The sequence below is a fragment of the Bombina bombina genome, chromosome 7 (genome assembly GCF_027579735.1).
Source record: "Bombina bombina isolate aBomBom1 chromosome 7, aBomBom1.pri, whole genome shotgun sequence".
Classification (NCBI taxonomy): Eukaryota; Metazoa; Chordata; class Amphibia; order Anura; family Bombinatoridae; genus Bombina; species Bombina bombina.
In genome coordinates, this window is record NC_069505.1 from 632,515,143 (window position 1) to 632,540,058 (window position 24,916).

Genomic DNA, 24,916 nt, shown 5'->3' on the forward strand with positions numbered 1-24,916 from the left:
GATAGGTGAGTGTTGTTCTATAGAAAGGAGTGATAGGTGAGTGTTGTTCTATATAAAGGAGTGATAGGTAAGTGTTGTTCTATATGAAGGAGTGATAGGTAAGTGTTGTTCTATATGAAGGAGTGATAGGTGAGTGTTGTTCTATTTGAAGGAGTTATAAGTGAGTGTTGTTATATATAAAGGAGTGATAGGTAAGTGTTGTTCTATATAAAGGAGTGATAGGTAAGTGTTGTTCTATCTGAAGGAGTGATAGGTGAGTGTTGTTCTATCTGAAGGAGTGATAGGTGAGTGTTGTTCTATATAAAGGAGTGATAGGTGAGTGTTGTTCTATATGAAGGAGTGATAGCTGAGTGTTGTTATATATAAAGGAGTGATAGGTGAGTTTTGTTCTATATAAAGGAGTGATAGGTGAGTGTTGTTCTATATGAAGGAGTGATAGGTGAGTTGTTCTATATGAAGTAGTGATAGGTAAGTGTTGTTCTATATAAAGGAGTGATAGGTGAGTGTTGTTCTATAGAAAGGAGTGATAGGTGAGTGTTGTTCTATAGAAAGGAGTGATAGGTAAGTGTTGTTCTATCTGAAGGAGTGATAGGTGAGTGTTGTTATATATAAAGGAGTGATAGGTGAGTGTTGTTCTATATGAAGGAGTTATAGGTGAGTGTTGTTCTATATGAAGGAGTTATAGGTGAGTGTTGTTATATATAAAGGAGTGATAGGTAAGTGTTGTTCTATATAAAGGAGTGATAGGTGAGTGTTGTTCTATCTGAAGGAGTGATAGGTGAGTGTTGTTCTATATAAAAGAGTGATAGGTGAGTGTTGTTCTATATGAAGGAGTGATAGGTGAGTGTTGTTCTATATGAAGGAGTGATAGGTGAGTAGGCTGACCATATTGCCGCTTAAAGAAGGAACACATATGAAAAATACACATGTCAGGGTTCTTATACAAAACATTTCTTTAAACAGCCCTAAAAACAGCCCTGACATATGTATTTTTCATATGTGTCCCTTTTTAAAGTGGCAATATGGTCACCCTATAGGTGAGTGTTTGTTCTATCTGAAGGAGTGATAGGTGAGTGTTGTTCTATAGAAAGGAGTGATAGGTGAGTGTTGTTCTATATAAAGGAGTGATAGGTAAGTGTTGTTCTATATAAAGGAGTGATAGGTGAGTGTTGTTCTATATAAAGGAGTGATAGGTGAGTGTTGTTCTATATAAAGGAGTGATAGGTGAGTGTTGTTCTATAGAAAGGAGTGATAGGTAAGTGTTGTTCTATATAAAGGAGTGATAGGTGAGTGTTGTTCTATAGAAAGGAGTGATAGGTGAGTGTTGTTCTATCTGAAGGAGTGATAGGTGAGTGTTGTTCTATCTGAAGGAGTGATAGGTAAGTGTTGTTCTATATAAAGGAGTGATAGGTGAGTGTTGTTCTATATAAAGGAGTGATAGGTGAGTGTTGTTCTATATAAAGGAGTGATAGGTGAGTGTTGTTCTATCTGAAGGAGTGATAGGTGAGTGTTGTTCTATAGAAAGGAGTGATAGGTGAGTGTTGTTCTATAGAAAGGAGTGATAGGTGAGTGTTGTTCTATCTGAAGGAGTGATAGGTAAGTGTTGTTCTATATAAAAGAGTGATAGGTGAGTGTTGTTCTATATGAAGGAGTGATAGGTAAGTGTTGTTCTATATGAAGGAGTGATATGTGAGTGTTGTTCTATATGAAGGTGAGTGTTGTTCTATCTGAAGGAGTGATAGGTGAGTGTTGTTCTATATAAAGGAGTGATAGGTGAGTGTTGTTCTATCTGAAGGAGTGATAGGTGAGTGTTGTTCTATAGAAAGGAGTGATAGGTGAGTGTTGTTCTATATAAAAGAGTGATAGGTGAGTGTTGTTCTATATGAAGGAGTTATAGGTGAGTGTTGTTCTATATGAAGGAGTTATAGGTGAGTGTTGTTATATATAAAGGAGTGATAGGTAAGTGTTGTTCTATATAAAGGAGTGATAGCTGAGTGTTGTTATATATAAAGGAGTGATAGGTGAGTGTTGTTCTATATAAAGGAGTGATAGGTGAGTGTTGTTCTATATGAAGTAGTGATAGGTAAGTGTTGTTCTATATAAAGGAGTGATAGGTAAGTGTTGTTCTATCTGAAGGAGTGATAGGTGAGTGTTGTTATATATAAAGGAGTGATAGGTGAGTGTTGTTATATATAAAGGAGTGATAGGTAAGTGTTGTTCTATATAAAGGAGTGATAGCTGAGTGTTGTTATATATAAAGGAGTGATAGGTGAGTGTTGTTCTATATGAAGGAGTGATAGGTGAGTGTTGTTCTATATGAAGTAGTGATAGGTAAGTGTTGTTCTATATAAAGGAGTGATAGGTAAGTGTTGTTCTATCTGAAGGAGTGATAGGTGAGTGTTGTTCTATCTGAAGGAGTGATAGGTGAGTGTTGTTCTATCTGAAGGAGTGATAGGTGAGTGTTGTTCTATAGAAAGGAGTGATAGGTGAGTGTTGTTCTATAGAAAGGAGTGATAGGTAAGTGTTGTTCTATATAAAAGAGTGATAGGTGAGTGTTGTTCTATATAAAGGAGTGATAGGTGAGTGTTGTTCTATCTGAAGGAGTGATAGGTGAGTGTTGTTCTATAGAAAGGAGTTATAGGTGAGTGTTGTTCTATCTGAAGGAGTGATAGGTGAGTGTTGTTCTATATAAAAGAGTGATAGGTGAGTGTTGTTCTATATGAAGGAGTGATAGGTGAGTGTTGCTCTATATAAAGGAGTGATAGGTAAGTGTTGTTCTATCTGAAGGAGTGATAGGTGAGTGTTGTTCTATATGAAGGAGTGATAGGTGAGTGTTGTTCTATCTGAAGGAGTGATAGGTGAGTGTTGTTCTATATGAAGGAGTGATAGGTGAGTGTTGTTCTATATAAAGGAGTGATAGGTGAGTGTTGTTCTATATAAAGGAGTGATAGGTAAGTGTTGTTCTATCTGAAGGAGTGATAGGTGAGTGTTGTTCTATATAAAAGAGTGATAGGTGAGTGTTGTTCTATATGAAGGAGTGATAGGTGAGTGTTGTTCTATATGAAGGAGTGATAGGTGAGTGTTGTTCTATATGAAGGAGTGATAGGTGAGTGTTGTTCTATATGAAGGAGTGATAGGTGAGTAGGCTGACCATATTGCCGCTTTAAGAAGGAACACATATGAAACATACACATGTCAGGGTTCTTATACAAAACATTTCTTTAAACAGCCCTAAAAACAGCCCTGACATATGTATTTTTCATATGTGTCCCTTTTTAAAGTGGCAATATGGTCACCCTATAGGTGAGTGTTTGTTCTATCTGAAGGAGTGATAGGTGAGTGTTGTTCTATAGAAAGGAGTGATAGGTGAGTGTTGTTCTATATAAAAGAGTGATAGGTGAGTGTTGTTCTATAGAAAGGAGTGATAGGTGAGTGTTGTTCTATATGAAGGAGTGATAGGTGAGTGTTGTTCTATATGAAGGAGTTATAGGTGAGTGTTGTTATATATAAAGGAGTGATAGGTAAGTGTTGTTCTATATAAAGGAGTGATAGGTGAGTGTTGTTCTATCTGAAGGACTGATAGGTGAGTGTTGTTCTATATGAAGGAGTGATAGGTGAGTGTTGTTTTATATGAAGTAGTGATAGGTGAGTGTTGTTCTATATGAAGGAGTGATAGGTGAGTGTTGTTTTATATGAAGTAGTGATAGGTGAGTGTTGTTCTATATGAAGGAGTGATAGGTGAGTGTTGTTCTATATGAAGAAGTGATAGGTGAGTGTTGTTTTATATGAAGTAGTGATAGGTGAGTGTTGTTCTATCTGAAGGAGTGATAGGTGAGTGTTGTTCTGTATGAAGGAGTGACAGGTGAGTGTTGTTCTACATGAAGGAGTGATAGGTGAGTGTTGTTCTTTCTGAAGGAGTGATAGGTGAGTGTTGTTCTATATGAAGGAGTGATAGGTGAGTTTTGTTCTATATAAATGAGTGATAGGTGAGCGTTGTTCTATAGAAAGGAGTGATAGGTGAGTGTTGTTCTATATAAAGGAGTGATAGGTGAGTGTTGTTCTATTTGAAGGAGTTATAAGTGAGTGTTGTTATATATAAAGGAGTGATAGGTAAGTGTTGTTCTATATAAAGGAGTGATAGGTGAGTGTTGTTCTATATAAAGGAGTGATAGGTGAGTGTTGTTCTATTTGAAGGAGTTATAAGTGAGTGTTGTTATATATAAAGGAGTGATAGGTGAGTGTTGTTCTATCTGAAGGAGTGATAGGTGAGTGTTGTTCTATAGAAAGGAGTGATAGGTAAGTGTTGTTCTATATAAAGGAGTGATAGGTAAGTGTTGTTCTATATAAAGGAGTGATAGGTAAGTGTTGTTCTATATAAAGGAGTGATAGGTAAGTGTTGTTCTATCTGAAGGAGTGATAGGTGAGTTTTGTTCTATCTGAAGGAGTGATAGGTAAGTGTTGTTCTATATGAAGGAGTGATAGGTGAGTGTTGTTCTATATAAAGGAGTGATAGGTAAGTGTTGTTCTATAGAAAGGAGTGATAGGTGAGTGTTGTTCTATATGAAGGAGTGATAGCTGAGTGTTGTTATATATAAAGGAGTGATAGGTGAGTGTTGTTCTATATAAAGGAGTGATAGGTGAGTGTTGTTCTATATGAAGTAGTTATAGGTAAGTGTTGTTCTATATAAAGGAGTGATAGGTGAGTGTTGTTCTATCTGAAGGAGTGATAGGTGAGTGTTGATCTATATAAAGGAGTGATAGGTGAGTGTTGTTCTATATGAAGTAGTGATAGGTGAGTGTTGTTCTATATAAGGGAGTGATAGGTAAGTGTTGTTCTATCTGAAGGAGTGATAGGTGAGTGTTGTTCTATATAAAGGAGTGATAGGTGAGTGTTGTTCTATCTGAAGGAGTGATAGGTGAGTGTTGTTCTATATAAAGGAGTGATAGGTGAGTGTTGTTCTATATGAAGTAGTGATAGGTAAGTGTTGTTCTATATAAGGGAGTGATAGGTAAGTGTTGTTCTATCTGAAGGAGTGATAGGTAAGTGTTGTTCTATATGAAGGAGTGATAGGTGAGTGTTGTTCTATATGAAGGAGTGATAGGTGAGTGTTGTTCTATATGAAGGAGTGATAGGTGAGTGTTGTTCTATCTGAAGGAGTGATAGGTGAGTGTTGTTCTATCTGAAGGAGTGATAGGTGAGTGTTGTTCTATCTGAAGGAGTGATAGGTGAGTGTTGTTCTATCTGAAGGAGTGATAGGTGAGTGTTGTTCTATATGAAGGAGTGATAGGTGAGTAGGCTGACCATATTGCCGCTTTAAGAAGGAACACATATGAAAAATACACGTCAGGGTTCTTATACAAAACATTTCTTTAAACAGCCCTAAAAACAGCCCTGACATATGTATTTTTCATATGTGTCCCTTTTTAAAGTGGCAATATGGTCACCCTATAGGTGAGTGTTTGTTCTATCTGAAGGAGTGATAGGTGAGTGTTGTTCTATAGAAAGGAGTGATAGGTGAGTGTTGTTCTATATAAAGAAGTGATAGGTAAGTGTTGTTCTATATAAAGGAGTGATAGGTGAGTGTTGTTCTATATAAAGGAGTGATAGGTGAGTGTTGTTCTATATAAAAGAGTGATAGGTGAGTGTTGTTCTATATGAAGGAGTGATAGGTGAGTGTTGTTCTATCTGAAGGAGTGATAGGTGAGTGTTGTTCTATAGAAAGGAGTGATAGGTGAGTGTTGTTCTATCTGAAGGAGTGATAGGTGAGTGTTGTTCTATAGAAAGGAGTGATAGGTGAGTGTTGTTCTATATAAAAGAGTGATAGGTGAGTGTTGTTCTATATGAAGGAGTGATAGGTAAGTGTTGTTCTATATGAAGGAGTGATAGGTGAGTGTTGTTCTATAGAAAGGAGTGATAGGTAAGTGTTGTTCTATCTGAAGGAGTGATAGGTGAGTGTTGTTCTATCTGAAGGAGTGATAGGTGAGTGTTGTTCTATCTGAAGGAGTGATAGGTGAGTGTTGTTCTATATGAAGGAGTGATAGGTGAGTAGGCTGACCATATTGCCGCTTTAAGAAGGAACACATATGAAAAATACACGTCAGGGTTCTTATACAAAACATTTCTTTAAACAGCCCTAAAAACAGCCCTGACATATGTATTTTTCATATGTGTCCCTTTTTAAAGTGGCAATATGGTCACCCTATAGGTGAGTGTTTGTTCTATCTGAAGGAGTGATAGGTGAGTGTTGTTCTATAGAAAGGAGTGATAGGTGAGTGTTGTTCTATATAAAGAAGTGATAGGTAAGTGTTGTTCTATATAAAGGAGTGATAGGTGAGTGTTGTTCTATATAAAGGAGTGATAGGTGAGTGTTGTTCTATATAAAAGAGTGATAGGTGAGTGTTGTTCTATCTGAAGGAGTGATAGGTGAGTGTTGTTCTATAGAAAGGAGTGATAGGTGAGTGTTGTTCTATCTGAAGGAGTGATAGGTGAGTGTTGTTCTATAGAAAGGAGTGATAGGTGAGTGTTGTTCTATATAAAAGAGTGATAGGTGAGTGTTGTTCTATATGAAGGAGTGATAGGTAAGTGTTGTTCTATATGAAGGAGTGATAGGTGAGTGTTGTTCTATATGAAGGAGTGATAGGTGAGTAGGCTGACCATATTGCCGCTTTAAGAAGGAACACATATGAAACATACACATGTCAGGGTTCTTATACAAAACATTTCTTTAAACAGCCCTAAAAACAGCCCTGACATATGTATTTTTCATATGTGTCCCTTTTTAAAGTGGCAATATGGTCACCCTATAGGTGAGTGTTTGTTCTATCTGAAGGAGTGATAGGTGAGTGTTGTTCTATAGAAAGGAGTGATAGGTGAGTGTTGTTCTATATAAAAGAGTGATAGGTGAGTGTTGTTCTATATGAAGGAGTTATAGGTGAGTGTTGTTCTATATGAAGGAGTTATAGGTGAGTGTTGTTATATATAAAGGAGTGATAGGTGAGTGTTGTTCTATATAAAGGAGTGATAGGTAAGTGTTGTTCTATATAAAGGAGTGATAGGTAAGTGTTGTTCTATATAAAGGAGTGATAGGTAAGTGTTGTTCTATATAAAGGAGTGATAGGTGAGTGTTGTTCTATCTGATGGAGTGATAGGTGAGTGTTGTTCTATCTGAATGAGTGATAGGTGAGTGTTGTTCTATATGAAGGAGTTATAGGTGAGTGTTGTTATATATAAATGAGTGATAGGTAAGTGTTGTTCTATATAAAGGAGTGATAGGTAAGTGTTGTTCTATCTGAAGGAGTGATAGGTGAGTGTTGTTCTATCTGAAGGAGTGATAGGTGAGTGTTGTTCTATCTGAAGGAGTGATAGGTGAGTGTTGTTCTATCTGAAGGAGTGATAGGTGAGTGTTGTTCTATCTGAAGGAGTGATAGGTAAGTGTTGTTCTATCTGAAGGAGTGATAGGTGAGTGTTGTTCTATATGAAGGAGTGATAGGTGAGTGTTGTTCTATCTGAAGGAGTGATAGGTGAGTGTTGTTCTATCTGAAGGAGTGATAGGTGAGTGTTGTTCTATATGAAGGAGTGATAGGTGAGTTTTGTTCTATATGAGACAATAAAGTTGTGTTTTACACTAGTACATTATTAACCACTTCATGGGGAATTACAGATTATATTGTATTGATCTGCAGGTCGTCAGAGTGGGCGTCTGTCTTACATAATGACCAGAAGTTAAATTTGCTGAAGGAAGACGGAGAGTTTTGGTAAAATGTTCCTTTGTTTACTTATTCCTCTTTGTTGTATGTTCTGCGTGTGTTGTCTGCACACTTATTGCACATTATATCTATATGAAGCGTCATGTGATCTCAGTATGAGGTTCCGCAGTCTGTATGAAGCGTCATGTGATCTCAGTATGAGGTTCCGCACAGTCTGTATAAAGTGTCACATTATCTCAGTATGAGGTTCAGCACAGTCTATATGAAGCGTCACGTGATCTCAGTATGAGGTTCCGCACAGTCTCTATGAAGCACCATGTGATCTCAGTATTTGATTCATCATTGTCTTTATGTGGCATCATGTGATCTCAGTATGAGTTTCCGCACAGTCTGTATGAAGCATCATGTGATTTCAGTATGAGAATCCGCACAGTCGGTATGAAGCATCATGTGATCTCAGTATGAGGTTCCTCACAGTCTGTATGAACTGTCACATGATCTCAGTATGAGGTTCCGCACTGTCTGTATGAGGCATTATGTGATCTCAGTATGAGGTTCCGCACAGTCTGTATGCAGCGTCATGTGAGCTCAGTATGAGGTTCCACACAGTCTGTATGAAGCGTCATGTGATCTCAGTTTGAGGTTCCTCACAGTCTGTATAAGTGTCATGTGATCTCAGTATGAGGTTCCGCACAGTCTGTATGAAGTGTCACGTGTTCTCAGTATGCGGTTCCTCACAGTCTTTATGAAGCGTCATGTGTTCTCAGTATGAGGTTCCTCACAGTCTGTATGAAGTGTCACATGATCTCAGTATTAGGTTCCTCACAATCTGAACAAAATATCACATGATCTCAGTATGAGGTTCCTCACAGTCTATATGAAGTGTCACGTGAATCTCAGTATGAGGTTCCTCACAGTCTGTATGAAGTGTCACATGATCTCATTGCAGCAACTACATACACCAAACAAGCTGCCACCATCATAAGTGGAAGTCTAACATCCCAAATGGTCAACTCATGAGAATCCGGAAGAACTGCTCCAACTTAGATAAATGGAGAGAGCAATCTCAGATTCTCAAAGAGAGGTTTATAGAAAAGGGATACAAGGAGAATACCATCAACAATGTCATACAGGAAGTTGAAGGTATGAACAGAGAGTTATTACTAACATATAAAGAGAAAAAACCTAATGACAACACAACAATAGAAGTTCCTAAAAGAAGACAACATAATTGACAACAAACTAAACACAATTCCCAAATTTGTCTATCGAAAGACAAGAAACCTGAAAACTATCATTGCCCCTAGTGTACCAATGCAACATCAAATGATACAAAAAGCTCTATTCGGCAAACAACTTAAAGGTTTCTTCCTGTGTCACACATTTAAAGCATGTAAACATGGCAAAAAAAATCACACACATTTCAATCATGGGTAACTAAAGAACTATTCCACATGAAAGAACCAATACGTTGCCAAGATAAAGGGGTAATATACCTGACTGAGTGTGGATGTGGGCTTCAATACATAGGGCAAACATCAAGGAAGTTCAGGGACAGAATTCGTGAACACCTACTCCAAATTAAATTGAAAAAAGAGGACATTCCTCTATACATACACTTTAAGGAAATTCACAAAAGTAGCAGTAAAAGTTTGAAATATATGGATCTGTGTAAACCCTTAAAAAATTTGAGAGGGGGAGACTTTGAGAAACAGCATTTGAGAACAGAATCCAAATGGATTTTCAATTTAGATTGTATATACCCTTAAGGTCTCAACAGCAATACAGAGATATTCCATTTATTATAAATAGACACTCCCATAGACCGATTATGTGAAACCAACATCATGCCTAACCAAAATATATGTCTTATATTTTACCTGAAAAGAATTTAGATATCCGACTTTTATACTATACAATTTAACAATTTTGGATTTCATTAAAATTTTACAACTTGATACCCAGAAACTCTATTTAGACTCTCGGCAATATGCTATATTTGCATGGCTCATATATAGAATACGATAAATACACCGAAGGTTCAAAATAGATATCCATTATACATTCTCTCTGGATCTGGTCATAGTATATATTGTAATGGGTGTTACTATTACTGACATTATGACAAGATATACATTTATCTTTGTAAGTCTAATATGTTTGACATCACTATTACTATAATGGCTACAACACAATTACTATATTTCCATACATTTGCATTTTTTACTCCATCCCTTTGAGTGCTACCATTACCGCTTTATGGAATTGTGTTAATTCATACTTTTAATACTATTGGCGATCTCTAGTCAACAATATTGTTCCCATTGTACTTATCCCTTATATATACATTCATCTTGTTAGACTACTATTAATTTTGTTAGACTATTTCTGATTCGATTCCATAGTTAAAAGAATGACATGGTTGTATATAAAACTCTAATAATAGTAATATTATTCTTTATTTTTTAACATCATACTCCTTAACATTATTCTATTTATTCATTTAGAACCTGAGCCTAGTACCTTTTTTTTTTTTTAATAATTTTTTTATTGAGGTTTTTATACATTGACAAAAAGAATTAGAGCACAAGGTATTGACAGGTCACGTCAATGTAGTAATTATACAGTAAGATAATGCCTTGTTTCAAAAACAGCAGTGTGGTAATCATGGTGTGCAAGACAAATATATAGGCTGCAACATAGCAAGTAATAGTAAGTAAGCAAATATCAACCATAGACTAAGATGCACACCAATGAAACCTCATTTTTCTCAATAATCATAGGATTGAAGTAACTATAACACAGGCCACTCATGGACCAGGAAAAAAAGTAATTCAATAGCAGTAGTTAAGTGGAGGTCCGTCTTGGGCCACTTGATTAGGATAAGGGAAGATCAGCAGGCAAGAACTGCTTTAAAAGTGGGAGGGAAGGGGGCGTGTCCATGAGGTTTAGTGATATGTAGAATCATAATTAGTAAGCTTATTATAAACTGAGGGAATTAACATCCAGTATGATGTATAAAAAAAAAGATGTGGGCGTGGGCTGGCATTCTATGCTTTAAGTATAATAATCGTGTTATAAGTAGGGTATGGCATACAAATTTAAATAGTTGAAGGGAGCAGTGTTGATGCTCTAATTATGAGGCGTGTAAATAAAACTCAATGATATAGCAAGAGTGGTGGCTATAGCATTGACTAAGCAGTTAAGACGATTAAAGCAACGAGGCTGTGTAGAGTAAGAAAATCTTCAGTTTACATGCCAATAGCTTATGATCAAGGCAAACCCAAGAACAACCAGAACAATGTCTTCTTGACCAGCTCATCGGGTCCTAAGTAGCTACTATATGGGGGATATATATGTCTCATTGTAACATGGAGAGTGATACATACTGAGGTTTGATACCTGATAAACACATATCCGTCTATATGAGACTCACCGTATACCCATGTAGTATAGACGCAGGATGCTAAAGATAAATATTCTAGCTGCATCGGTGTTCTAGGACCAATAAGATCCTTACAAATGTTGAAATAAGTGAGCAGGGTTAAAGATTGAGGTGGCAACACCACTTAAACAGTATATAAAGCTATAATAGAACTTAGTTACGGCTTGTAAGATGTAAAAGGTTGATTGTGTAGGTGTAGAAGGCTTTCTGTAGGGGACAAACAATTGCATTTGTTACCCAATACTATATAGGTGCATAGTCCAGTGTGTAGTGGCATCGTACTGTGTCTGACCAATCTAACAAAGATAATGTATATTAGAGCTATTGGCATGATAAAAAGGCTAACCCCAATAAAAGGTGTATGAGCCTCTTCAGGAACACAGTCCACTTCTACATTCTCACAATCACGAATGATACATAATGTAGATACCTATAGATCTAGCAATTTTGAGATAATATAAGAAGTAGTTGTCTCAGAGTTTCTGTAAGTGTTCTGCAGACCAGTGTAGTGGCAAGTAGGGTATGTGGACACAAATGAGTTTTACCTGCAATATGCAAAGATTCTAAGCATAGGGCTCTTAATAGTATATAACAGAGGCTAATAGAACCAGAAATTACTTAACATTATATCCTCCACTAACTACACGATAGATCCATCTTGCTCCCATTATAAACAGTGAGAGCCAATTCTAGTAAGGCAGGAGATATGATAATTCAGTCACTTTTGGAACATTGCATAACTCAGCGCAAAACCTATAACAGAATAAAGCATTTGTAAGAGATATAACTAATTAAGAACACCAGAGTCATTCAATACTCGGTGATGGTGCGATAAATTTCAAAACTCTAGAATATTAGTAAGTCGAACAGTACCATCAGAGCACTGAATGAAACGTAAAGTAGAAGCCAAATAGCAAGGCTTTGGATGAATAAAAGAGCATTAGGTGTATGTAAAACTGTATGTATGAATATGTTGAACCCCCTAAATATCTGTTTTCTAAAGGTAATGCAGGGTATCATGTTTAACACTCTCAATAGAAGTAAAGATGAGGGTTCTCTATAACATTGAGATAGCTTTTGGGCTTCATTAGTAATATACACAGAAATAACAATATGTAGGCAGAGGGAAGACATTTGGAATTTATGGGACCTACTGTAAATCTGGGTAGGTATCAGGGAAATTACTTAATAAAGTAGTACATGAGCTTGATACAAAATAAATGAAATGCCTGCCTGGTTAGCGTGGTCACTAGCCGACACCAGCCTTAGGGTAACAAAGGTTTCCAAGCAAGTAGTCCACTCTTGGGGAGCCAGGAGACTGACCCGTGACTCTAAGACGCTCCTCTGAGATTAGAGATGGGAAATCTTTGCTGACTATGTGGGGGGCCTTTTATGAACTGCACAGCAGGAGCAGCATACCCTCAGTGTAGGTCGGTGGATCTCTTTTAACGCTTCGTCCGTTGAGACAGTCAGTTGCTGGTCGATGAGAGTGGGAAGAGTTGCCTAACATGGTAAGCATAAAGGGAGTCTCCAATATGCATCCTGTAGACCAGTTAGAAGATGAGACATCCGTTGCTCCCATGTGTTTGCTATGCGGGTGAATTGATTGAGCCATGTAAGGGATGGAGCTCACATATGGCGCGCATAGGCCCACCAGCAACCGGCCTCATCGCCAGAAGGCCCTGACTCAATCCTACAATTGAGTGCGTCATTACAAAGCCCCCCCCCCCGAGTCGGGTGAAGCTTTAGGCCCAGCAGCCTCAGTTGATTTCTCCTTGTCGTCTACAATTAGAATAACCAGAGGGAGGGACTTATCTGGGATCTCTGTTGTAGTATCAGATGACTTGGTTGTAGATACAGCTAGTTTGCCACTCTTCTCTTTATCACAAAAGTCAACCCACTCCGCCTCCAAAAGCTCCACGAGGGAGATAAAATGGCTATCCATTTTATCAGCTATGGATTGTAGGCACGTCACAATAGTAGACTCCATTGCGTGATACTGTGTCCTTAGATTCCTGTTAGTCTGTGGTATATCAGGTCAAGAGTCTGGGCATACAGCAGACCAAGCACAACTTTACCCGGCCAAATCCTTAGCGGGGGGGGGGGGGGATTTGACAAGGTTTCAGGCCTCTTTCAAACTTAGGTAGTCCGATGCAAGTATTCTGTTGATCAGAATTCAGGATAGATAGATTTGTCTGGCTCCAAGTCTTCCCTTGAATGATCAAGCCGATGTTTGTGGTAGATTGATGCCCTTAATGAGGGGTATTAAGTCGTATATATTAAGGTTTAGTCGAAGCTACGGGTCTTTGCGACTTGTCACGACTGTGGTTTGGACACGCCCTGCCCAGTACCTTTTTTAAATTATTTTCTTATATATACATACATGTTTATAACTTCTTAGAAAAATTCGACTTAGGACATTGTCGAGTTAGTATACTTCAAATAGGCATAGAACCCCAAATTACCTAATGCAAGTCAGATAAGAATGGACACAATGTTCCGATCCAGGATATAACTTATTTATTATCACAAATTCTAAACCGAAAGTAAAACCTATACCGGAAGTTATCAAAAGCAGAAATTACCGCAACCGGAAGCGGTCATTACTGGTTATGACGTTATGCCTCAGAGAACATTTGCTTTTTGGCGCGAAAACTTCATCCCACTGATTGGATAGCCTGTACTTTTTAAGAACGCCTCACCTAAAGACGCTTCAAACTTTTTAACGGATCAGGTTCTTCTTTGATTGATAAGCATAATACTTATATTTGCACAGGATTTTTAGAAATATGGCACCATGTATCTTTATTTCTTATAGGGAGATTGACCCACACTATTTTCAAGACTTCTAACACATTGTTTTGAAGATTCCACATATCCCATCAGAGAAATTTGGATAAATCTTTTATACATTTTGAGCTTCACACTTTCCATATTTTTTTACCTCACTCAGTTTGAATTTTTTGTAAACTGTTTTTGGTGTACACCTTATTTTGGATATCACTATTATTATTTTATTTTTTTGGATAATATTTTTTGGATACTTGTATTTGGACACTATTTTTTGAAATCAGACTTTTTTTCATCACAAGAAGGATATATATTCATTGGACACTTGAGGATACATACACTCTTTTTTTTACACCTATTGCTTATAGAACCCAATATAGTTGTTATTAACAACAGGCCACTTTACTTATCACTTTTTAGTTTTCTCTTTAATTTATTTTAACCATTGCTGGCGATCTCAGTATGTGATTCTTCACTGACTTTATGAAGCGTCATGTGATCTCAGTATGAGGTTCCGCCCATTCTGTATGAAGTGTCACATGATTTCAATATGAGGTTCCGAACAGTCTATATGAAGTGTCATGTGATCTCAGCATGAGGTTCCGCACACTCTGTATGAAGTGTCATGTGATCTCAGTATTAGGTTTCTCACAGTTTATATGAAGTGTCATGTAATCTCAGTATGAGGTTCCTCACAGTCTGTATGAAGCATCATGTGATCTCAATATGAGGATCCACACAGTCTGAATAAAATGTCACGTGACCTCAGTATGAAGTTCCTCACAGTCTATATGAAGTGTCACGTGATTTCAGTATGAGGTTCCTCACAGTCTGTAGGAAGCATCATGTGATCTCAGTATGAGGTTCCTCACAGTCTCTATGAAGTGTCACATGATCTCAGTATTAGGTTTCTCACAGTCTGTATAATATGTTATGTGATCTCAGTATGAGGTACCTCACAGTCTATATGAAGAGTCACGTGATCTCAGTATGAGGTTCCTCACATTCTGTATGAAGCGTCAAGTGATCTCAGTATGTAGTTCTTCACAGTCTGTATGAAGTGTCACATGTTCTCAGTATGAGATTCCGCACAGTCTATATGAAGCGTCATGTGATCTCAGTATGAGGTTCCTCACAGTCTGTATGAAGCATCAAGTGATCTCAGTATGTAGTTCCTCACAGTCTGTATGAAGTGTCACATTATCTCAGCATGTTGTTCCGCACAGTCTGTATGAAGTGTCACGTTCTCAGTATGAGGTTCCTCACAGTCTGTATAAAGTGTCATGTAATCCCAGTATGAGGTTCCTCACAGCCTCTATGAAATGCCATGTGATCTCAGTATGAGGTTCCTTACAGTCTGTATGAAGCATCATGTGATCTCAGTATGAGGTTCCGCACAGTTTCTATGAAGTGTCACATGATCTCAGTATTATGTTCCTCACAGTCTGTACAAAATGTTACGTGATCTCAGTATGAGGTTCCTCACAGTCTATATGAAGAGTCACGTGATCTCAGTATGAGGTTCCTCACATTCTGTATAAAGTGTTACATGTTCTCAGTATGAGGTTCCTCACAGTCTGTATGAAGTGTCACATGATCTCAGTATGAGGTTCCGCACAGTCTATATGAAGCATCATGTGATCTCAGTATGAGGTTCCTCACAGTCTCTATGAAGTGTCACATGATCTCAGTATTAGGTTCCTCACAGTCTGTATGAAGAGTCACATGTTCTCAGTATGAGGTTCTGCACAGTCTGTATGAAGCATCATTTGATCTCATTATGAGGTTCCTCAAAGTCTGTATAAAATGTCACATGATCTCAGCATGTCTGTAATAGTTAACCTGTATTTATTTTAAGTTAACATTACTCTTGAAACAAATTAATATTCTAGAGTTGTTCATTTAAGTGTGTAGCTGTATTTAGAACACAACATTAAAACAATAACTAAAGTTGAGATTAGTACTAAACAGCAGTTTGTATAGCTTTAAATGTACGGATAATCTCTGCATGCAGTGTCACATGATCTCAGTATTAGGTTCCTCACAGTCTGTATGAGGTGTCACATGATCTCAGTATTAGGTTCCTCACAGTCTCTATGATGTGTCACATGATCTCAGTATTAGGTTTCTCACAGTCTGTATAAAATGTCACGTGATCTCATTATGAGGTTCCTCACAGTCTATATGAAGAGTCATGGGATCTCAGTATGAGTTTCCTCACAGTTTGTATGAAGTGTCACGTGATCTCATCATGTTGTTCCGCACAGTCTGTATGAATAGTCACATGATCTCAGTATGAGATTCTGCACAGTCTGTATTAAGCATCATGTGATCTCAGTATGAGGTTCCTCACAGTCTCTATGATGTGTCACATGATCTCAGTATTAGGTTTCTCACAGTCTGTATAAAATGTCACGTGATCTCATTATGAGGTTCCTCACAGTCTATATGAAGAGTCATGTGATCTCAGTATGAGGTTCCTCACAGTTTGTATGAAGTGTCACGTGATCTCAGTATGAGGTTCCTCACAGTCTGTATGAAGTGTCAGATGATCTGAGTATGAGGTTCCTCACAGTCTGTATGAAGTGCCACATGATCTCAGTATGAGGTTCCTTACAGTCTGTATGAAGTGTCACATGTTCTCGATATGAGGTTCGGCTTAGTCTGTATGAAGTGTCAGATGATCTCAGTATAAGGTTCCTCACAGTCTCTGTGAAGTGCCACGTGATCTCAGTATAAGGTTCCTTACAGTCTGTATGAAGCATCATGTGATCTCAGTATGAGGTTCCTCACAGTCTGTATGAAGCATCATGTGATCTCAGTATGAGGTTCCGCACAGTATGAATGAAGTGTCACATGGTCTCAGTATGAGGTTCCGCACAATATAAATGAAGTGTCACATGGTCTCAGTATGAGGTTCCGCTCAGTCTGTATGAAGTGTCACATGGTCTCAGTATGAGGTTCCGCTCACTCTGTATGAAGTGTCACATGGTCTCAGTATGAGGTTCCTTACAGTCTGTATGAAGTGTCACATGTTCTCGATATGAGGTTCCGCTTAGTCTGTATGAAGTGTCAGATGATCTCAGTATAAGGTTCCTCACAGTCTCTGTGAAGTGCCACGTGATCTCAGTATAAGGTTCCTTACAGTCTGTATGAAGCATCATGTGATCTCAGTATGAGGTTCCTCACAGTCTGTATGAAGCATCATGTGATCTCAGTATGAGGTTCCGCACAGTATGAATGAAGTGTCACATGGTCTCAGTATGAGGTTCCGCACAATATAAATGAAGTGTCACATGGTCTCAGTATGAGGTTTCGCACAATATAAATGAAGTGTCACATGGTCTCAGTATGAGGTTCCGCTCAGTCTGTATGAAGTGTCACATGATCTCAGTATGAGGTTCCGCTCACTCTGTATGAAGTGTCACATGATCTCAGTATGAGGTTCCGCTCAGTCTGTATGAAGTGTCAGATGATCTCAGTATGAGGTTCCGCTTAGTCTGTATGAAGTGTCAGATGATCTCAGTATAAGGTTCCTCACAGTCTCTGTGAAGTGCCACGTGATCTCAGTATAAGGTTCCGCACACTCTGTATGAAGCATCATGTGATCTCAGTATGAGGTTCCTCACAGTCTGTATGAAGCATCATGTGATCTCAGTATGAGGTTCCGCACAGTCTGTATGAAGTGCCACATGATCTCAGTATGAGGTTCCGCTTAGTCTGTATGAATTGTCACATGTTCTCAGTATGAGGTTCTGCACAGTCTGTATGAAGAGTAACATGATCTCAGTATGAGGTTCCGCACAATATAAATGAAGTGTCACATGATCTCAGTATGAGGTTCTACACAGTATGAATGAAGTGTCACATGGTCTCAGTATGAGGTTCCACACAATATAAATGAAGTGTCACATGGTCTCAGTATGAGATTCTGCACAGTATGAATGAAGTGTCACATGGTCTCAGTATGAGGTTCCGCACAATATAAATGAAGTGTCACATGGTCTCAGTATGAGGTTCCGCACAGTATGAATGAAGTGTCACATGGTCTCAGTATGAGGTTCCGCACAGTATGAATGAAGTGTCACATGGTCTCAGTATGAGGTTCCGCACAATATAAATGAAGTGTCACATGGTCTCAGTATGAGGTTCTGCACAGTATGAATGAAGTGTCACATGGTCTCAGTATGAGGTTACGCACACTATAAATGAAGTGTCACATGGTCTCAGTATAAGGTTCCGCACAATATAAATGAAGTGTCACATGGTCTCAGTATGAGGTTCTGCACAGTATAAATGAAGTGTCACATGGTCTCAGTATGAGGTTCTGCACAGTATGAATGAAGTGTCACATGGTCTCAGTATGAGGTTCCGCACACTATAAATGAAGTGTCACATGGTCTCAGTATAAGGTTCCGCACAATATAAATTAAGTGTCACATGGTCTCAGTATGAGGTTCTGCACAGTATAAATGAAGTGTCACATGGTCTCAGTATGAGGTTCCGCTTTGTCTGTATGAAGTGTCACATGATCTCAGTATGAGGTTCCGCTCAGTCTGTATGAAGTGTCAGATGATCTCAGTAAGAGGTTCTGCACAGTCTCTGTGAAGTGCCACGTGATCTCAGTATAAGGTTCCTTACAGTCAGTATGAAGCATCATGTGATCTCAGTATGAGGTTCCGCACAGTCTGTATGAAGTGCCACATGATCTCAGTATGAGGTTCCGCTTAGTCTGTATGAATTGTCACATGTTCTCAGTATGAGGTTCTGCACAGTCTGTATGAAGAGTAACATGATCTCAGTATGAGGTTCCGCACAATATAAATGAAGTGTCACATGATCTCAGTATGAGGTTCTACACAGTATGAATGAAGTGTCACATGGTCTCAGTATGAGGTTCCGCACAATATAAATGAAGTGTCACATGGTCTCAGTATGAGATTCTGCACAGTATGATTGAAGTGTCACATGGTCTCAGTATGAGGTTCCGCACAATATAAATGAAGTGTCACATGGTCTCAGTATGAGGTTCCGCACAGTATGAATGAAGTGTCACATGCTCTCAGTATGAGGTTCTGCACAGTATGAATGAAGTGTCACATGGTCTCAGTATGAGGTTCCGCACAATATAAATGAAGTGTCACATGGTCTCAGTATGAGGTTCTGCACAGTATGAATGAAGTGTCACATGGTCTCAGTATGAGGTTACGCACACTATAAATGAAGTGTCACATGGTCTCAGTATAAGGTTCCACACAATATAAATGAAGTGTCACATGGTCTCAGTATGAGGTTCTGAACAGTATAAATGAAGTGTCACATGGTCTCAGTATGAGGTTCTGCACAGTATGAATGAAGTGTCACATGGTCTCAGTATAAGGTTCCGCACAATATAAATGAAGTGTCACATGGTCTCAGTATGAGGTTCTGCACAGTATAAAATGAAGTGTCACATGGTCTCAGTATGAGGTTCTACACAGTATAAATGAAGTGTCACATGGTCTCAGTATGAGGTTCCGCACAGTATAAATGAAGTGTCACATGGTCTCAGTATGAGGTTCCGCACAATATAAATGAAGTGTCACATGGTCTCAGTATGAGGTTTCGCACAATATAAATTAAGTGTCACATGGTCTCAGTATGAGGTTCCGCTCAGTCTGTATGAAGTGTCACATGATCTCAGTATGAGGTTCCGCTCAGTCTGTATGAAGTGTCAGATGATCTCAGTAAGAGGTTCCGCACAGTCTCTGTGAAGTGCCACGTGATCTCAGTATAAGGTTCCTTACAGTCTGTATGAAGCATCATGTGATCTCAGTATGAGGTTCCTCACAGTCTGTATGAAGCATCATGTGATCTCAGTTTGAGGTTCTGCACAGTATGAATGAAGTGTCACATGTTCTCAGTATGAGGTTTCGCACAATATAAATGAAGTGTCACATGGTCTCAGTATGAGGTTCCGCTCAGTCTGTATGAAGTGTCACATGATCTCAGTATGAGGTTCCGCTCAGTCTGTATGAAGTGTCAGATGATCTCAGTAAGAGGTTCCGCACAGTCTCTGTGAAGTGCCACGTGATCTCAGTATAAGGTTCCTTACAGTCTGTATGAAGCATCATGTGATCTCAGTATGAGGTTCCTCACAGTCTGTATGAAGCATCATGTGATCTCAGTATGAGGTTCTGCACAGTATGAATGAAGTGTCACATGTTCTCAGTATGAGGTTCCGCACAATATAAATGAAGTGTCACATGGTCTCAGTATAAGGTTCCGCACAATATAAATGAAGTGTCACATGGTCTCAGTATGAGGTTCCACACAATATAAATGAAGTGTCACATGGTCTCAGTATGAGGTTTCGCACAATATAAATGAAGTGTCACATGGTCTCAGTATGAGGTTCCGCACAGTCTGTATGAAGTGCCACATGATCTCAGTATGAGGTTCCGCTTAGTCTGTATGAATTGTCACATGTTCTCAGTATGAGGTTCTGCACAGTCTGTATGAAGAGTAACATGATCTCTGTCATGAGATGCAGGACATATGCAGGACACAACAATGATGGTACAACACTATTTTATTGCAGAGCATAGCAATACACATCTAGTCAGGTTGATTGTACTAAACTAACTGCGACACAGACACCGGACCTAAGCCCCGCCCCCAAACTAGTGACATCACATCCTGCTCTCATCACATGTTCCCCTTTTTCAAAGGCGAAGCATACATTTGCATATAACAAATAACAAGGTATACGAACAGAGTATACAACAACTTTTTTTTTTTTTAGAACATTATATGAACAAATAGGTTAGAAAACATAAACAAATAAATTACATCCTGACTTGGACATCGGGGTAGACTATCCTAGTCCACAGTGACCATGGGATTATTCTGCCCATACTTCCGGTCACTGTTCTAGCTAAAGTCAGTCCCTATATCGGGCCGGAAGTTTCACCACTCTTCCGCTTGATGTAACTTTGCATGAACTGTCCTCTGATACAGAAGGTGGTGAATTAGAGTCTGCTGGAGGCAAAGACATATCCCCGCTTTGATCTTGCTGAGGGGAAGGCACCTCTCTTAGAACAGGGGATCCCACCGGCGGTGGTACTGAGGCATCCAGTTCGAGACTCTCAGGTACAGGCTAAAGATGTCTTCGGTTACGGCGTGTAACCGTCCCTCCCTCAGTAAGGACTGTATAAGACCTTGGTTCTGGAGAGCGGCCAACTACCGTAGCAGGCATCTTCCATTTCTTCTCATCGTCCAGTTTAATTCTGACACTTTGGCCCGCTTTCAGTTCCTGTAAGGGCCTGACAGAATGTCTCCTGTCGTAGAAGAAACGATAACCCTTTTTGGCCTCTTCATCCCTCCTAAGGACTTCGTCCCGAGGAACAGGGCCAGGCGGCTTGAAGACACCCACTGAGGGTAAAGTGGTGCGAATCTGGCGTCCTAGCATCAGCTGTGCCAGGATAAACCCGGTGGCTTGAATGAGCGTCGCCCTGTATGACAAGAGGGCTAGGTACGGCTCAGATTGCTTTAGAATGAATTTTGTTGTTTGAACTGCCCTTTCAGCCATTCCGTTGGCCTGCGGATAATGTGGACTTGATGTGGAATGTACAAAATCATATTCCCTGCTGAAAGCACTGAACTCTGTAGAAGCGAACTGCATACCATTATCACTCACCAGCTCCATTGGAATGCCCCATAGGCGAACAAGCTCTTCAGGCGAATGATAACGGCCTGACTTGTGATATCATTCAGGGGTGCAATTTCCAAATACCTGGAATAGTAGTCGATCACAACAAGAAACTTTTTCCCATGCAGTTCACACAAATCAGCAGCTATTTTCTGCCACGGCCCCGTAGGCAGCGGAGTAGACATCAAGGGCTCCCTTCTCTGAGTAGGCCGGCGTTCCCGGCAAAAGGCACATTTAGACACGTGATTTGCAATGTCGGAGCTGATCCCAGGCCACCACACAGCTGTAGCTGCCCTTTCTCTGCACTTTGTAATGCCTAAGTGGCCATCGTGAATCCTGTTTAACATCTCCTTCCTCATGCTGACAGGAATTACAATGCGGTCTTGGAACAGCACCAACCCCTCCAGCTCCGTGAGCTGCGACCTCTCTGGCTGGTAAGCATTTAAAGACATCCAGGCTGCCCGGCTCTCGGGCCAGCCTTCTTTTATGTACCTTATAACTTCTTGCAGATCTGTGTCCAAATATGTCTCTTTCTTTATCTCTTCCAGTTTCCTTGAAGAAATGGACTTAGAGGCCAGAACTGAATCAACATACACTTTCACATCCGATTCTGTGGAGGATTCTTCAGCAGCAGCCAGCGGGAGCCTGGATAGTGCATCCGCCATAACCAGTTGTTTCCCCGGCACATGCACTGCCTGAACATTGATCCTGAGCAGTCTCATTAAAAGTCTCTGGCATCTCAAGGGTGTTTTGTCAATGTCATAAGAGTTGATTAGAGGGACTAGCGGTTTGTGGTCAGTTTCCAGACTAAATTTCTCCAAACCCACTAGATAGCGCTGGAAGCGCTCACAGGCCCAAACTGCAGCCAGGCACTCTTTCTCAATTTGAGCGTATTTTGACTCTGCAGCCGTCAGTGTGCGGGAACAGAAGGCGATGGGCTGTAGTTTATTTTCGTTCAGCTGCAGGAGTGCAGCCCCCAACCCATAACTGCTTGCATCGGCACTAACCACAGTCTTTTTTGAAGGGTCGTAGAACCCCAGCACTGGGGCAGACCCCAGCAGGGACTTGGCATGCAGGAAAGCTTTTTCTTGTGAAGGTCCCCAGACCCAGGCAACATCTTTCTTAAGCAACTCTGTGATAGGGTGTAAAACTGTTGATAAATCTGGAAGAAACTTGCCCACGTAATTTACAAGGGCCAATATCTGTCTCAGCTCATGTACATTAGAGGGGCTTTTCATCTGTTCAATAGCACGAATTTTCTCGGGGTCTGGCTTGATGCCATCCCCGTTGATGATATGCCCAAAGTAGCATAATTCAGTTTTCCTAAAATGACATTTTTCTTTATTCAGCTTCAGCCCAGACTCTTTGATAGCCTGTAGCACACAACTCAAACGCTGATCATGCTCCTCCACTGTAGACCCATACACTAGAATGTCGTCCATGACGACCGCTGTGCCCACGTGGTCACTCAGGAGAGAACTCATTTCCCTTTGAAAGATTTCAGGAGCGGAGGATATCCCAAAGGGGAGTCTGCAGAAGCAGAACCGACCTACCAGTGTGATAAAGGTAGTCAGTTTGCGGCACTTTGGATCCAGGGGGATCTGCCAAAAGCCGCTAGAAGCGTCTAATGTGGAAAAGAACTTCGCCCCAGCCAACTTTGGAGCTATATCTTCTAATGTCGGCAGCACAAATCTCTCTCTCTTCACTGCCTAATTCAACCTTTTCAGGTCCACACAGATGCGCACCTTTCCGTTTTTCTTTGCAACTGAAACAATGGGGGCACACCAATCAGTCGCTTCAACAACCTCTTCAATAACCCCCATAGACTTCATGCGCATAAGCTCCTTCTCCACTTGAGGCATGAGCGGGAACGGAATTCTACGAGGAGTAGAAATACTGTATGGGACTGCGTCACTTTTAAGTGCTATACGAACTGGTTTGCAGTTCAGTAGGCCCAACTCGCCAAACATATCTTCGGAAATCTCATTCACTCTGGCCACGAGGCCCAAGTCACAGGCCGCTTTTCTGCTCAATAAATTGTTAACACACTGACCTCGAATCACATGCACCCACATGGTGAACTTTCTTTGCTTGTACTCACAGCTGGCAAGAAATTTCCCCGCACAATCAATGCGGCCACCAGGACTATGGACATTTGTAGTAACCTTCGCCAGCTGGGGCTGTCGAGGCAGTTTCATAAATTCAGCAAAAGACATTACAGTGATATCTGCTCCTGTGTCAATCTTAAAATCAACTTTGTCTCCCATTACAGTAAAAGTAACTTTCCAATCTTCCTCTGAGCTTGGCCGTTCCACAACGGACCCCACAAAAGACACTTCCTGACCCTCCTGGTCACCGTCCACCTGCATCTCCCTAATGTATTCAGTTCTACACACCACTTCAAAATGGCCCATTCTGTTACATTTTCTGCATCTTTTATCCCTGGCCGGGCATATAACACTCTGATCATGAGCACGGTAGCACCGCATGCATCGGGCATATTGCGCCCATCCATTTCTAGGCCTTTCCAGTACTTTAGATCTACCGCTCACACTGTGACTTTCACTAGCATTTTTCCTAGACTGTTGCACTTCATCCACAATATTCTCAGACCTCAGATCAGCACTTTGCTTTTTCACCAGTTCACTCTGGCGGGCCATCCTAATAGCCCCATCTAATGTTAAATCAGGCTCTAACTGCAGCTTCAGGGAGACTTCAGCATCTGCAATTCCAATAACTATTCTGTCTCTGATTTTCTCTTCTTTAGCAACACCAAACTCACAGAATTCAGCTAGTTCATACAGGCTGTGCACAAATGACTCCACAGATTCTCCCACACGCTGATTACGTTTGTGAAAACAAGCTCTCTCATGAATCACATTTCTTTTGGGCACAAAGTGGGCACTGAGTTTATCCATAACTATATCAAAGTCAAATTCTTCCCCCTCTTGGAAAGTAAAAGCATTGAACACTGGCTCCACATCTTTCCCCATAGAGTATAAAAGAGAATTAACTTGTACTTCACCACTCTCCTTGTTCAGTTTGGATGCAATCCTGAAGCGCTGAAACCGCTGACGCCATGTGGGCCAAGCTGCAGGCTGAGAAAAGTCAAAAGGCTCAGGTGGGGTAAACTTTGACATTGCAATCGATCAGGAACAGAAGCGCAGTCCAGAACTTCTGACACCATGTCATGAGATGCAGGACATATGCAGGACACAGCAATGATGGTACAACACTATTTTATTGCAGAGCATAGCAATACACATCTAGTCAGGTTGATTGTA

At 40.0% G+C, this 24,916-nt stretch overlaps 1 protein-coding gene across 1 annotated transcript in view; it reads left to right on the plus strand.

Moving 5' to 3' along the window:
- The window catches only part of LOC128636767 (calpain-1 catalytic subunit-like), a 95,131-nt gene that overhangs the window by 16,534 nt on the left and 53,681 nt on the right, over nt 1-24,916 (plus strand). The window contains exon 9 of the mRNA XM_053689747.1: nt 7,684-7,755. Coding sequence (XP_053545722.1) covers nt 7,684-7,755 — 72 coding nt within the window. The remainder of the gene's footprint in view (nt 1-7,683; nt 7,756-24,916) is intronic.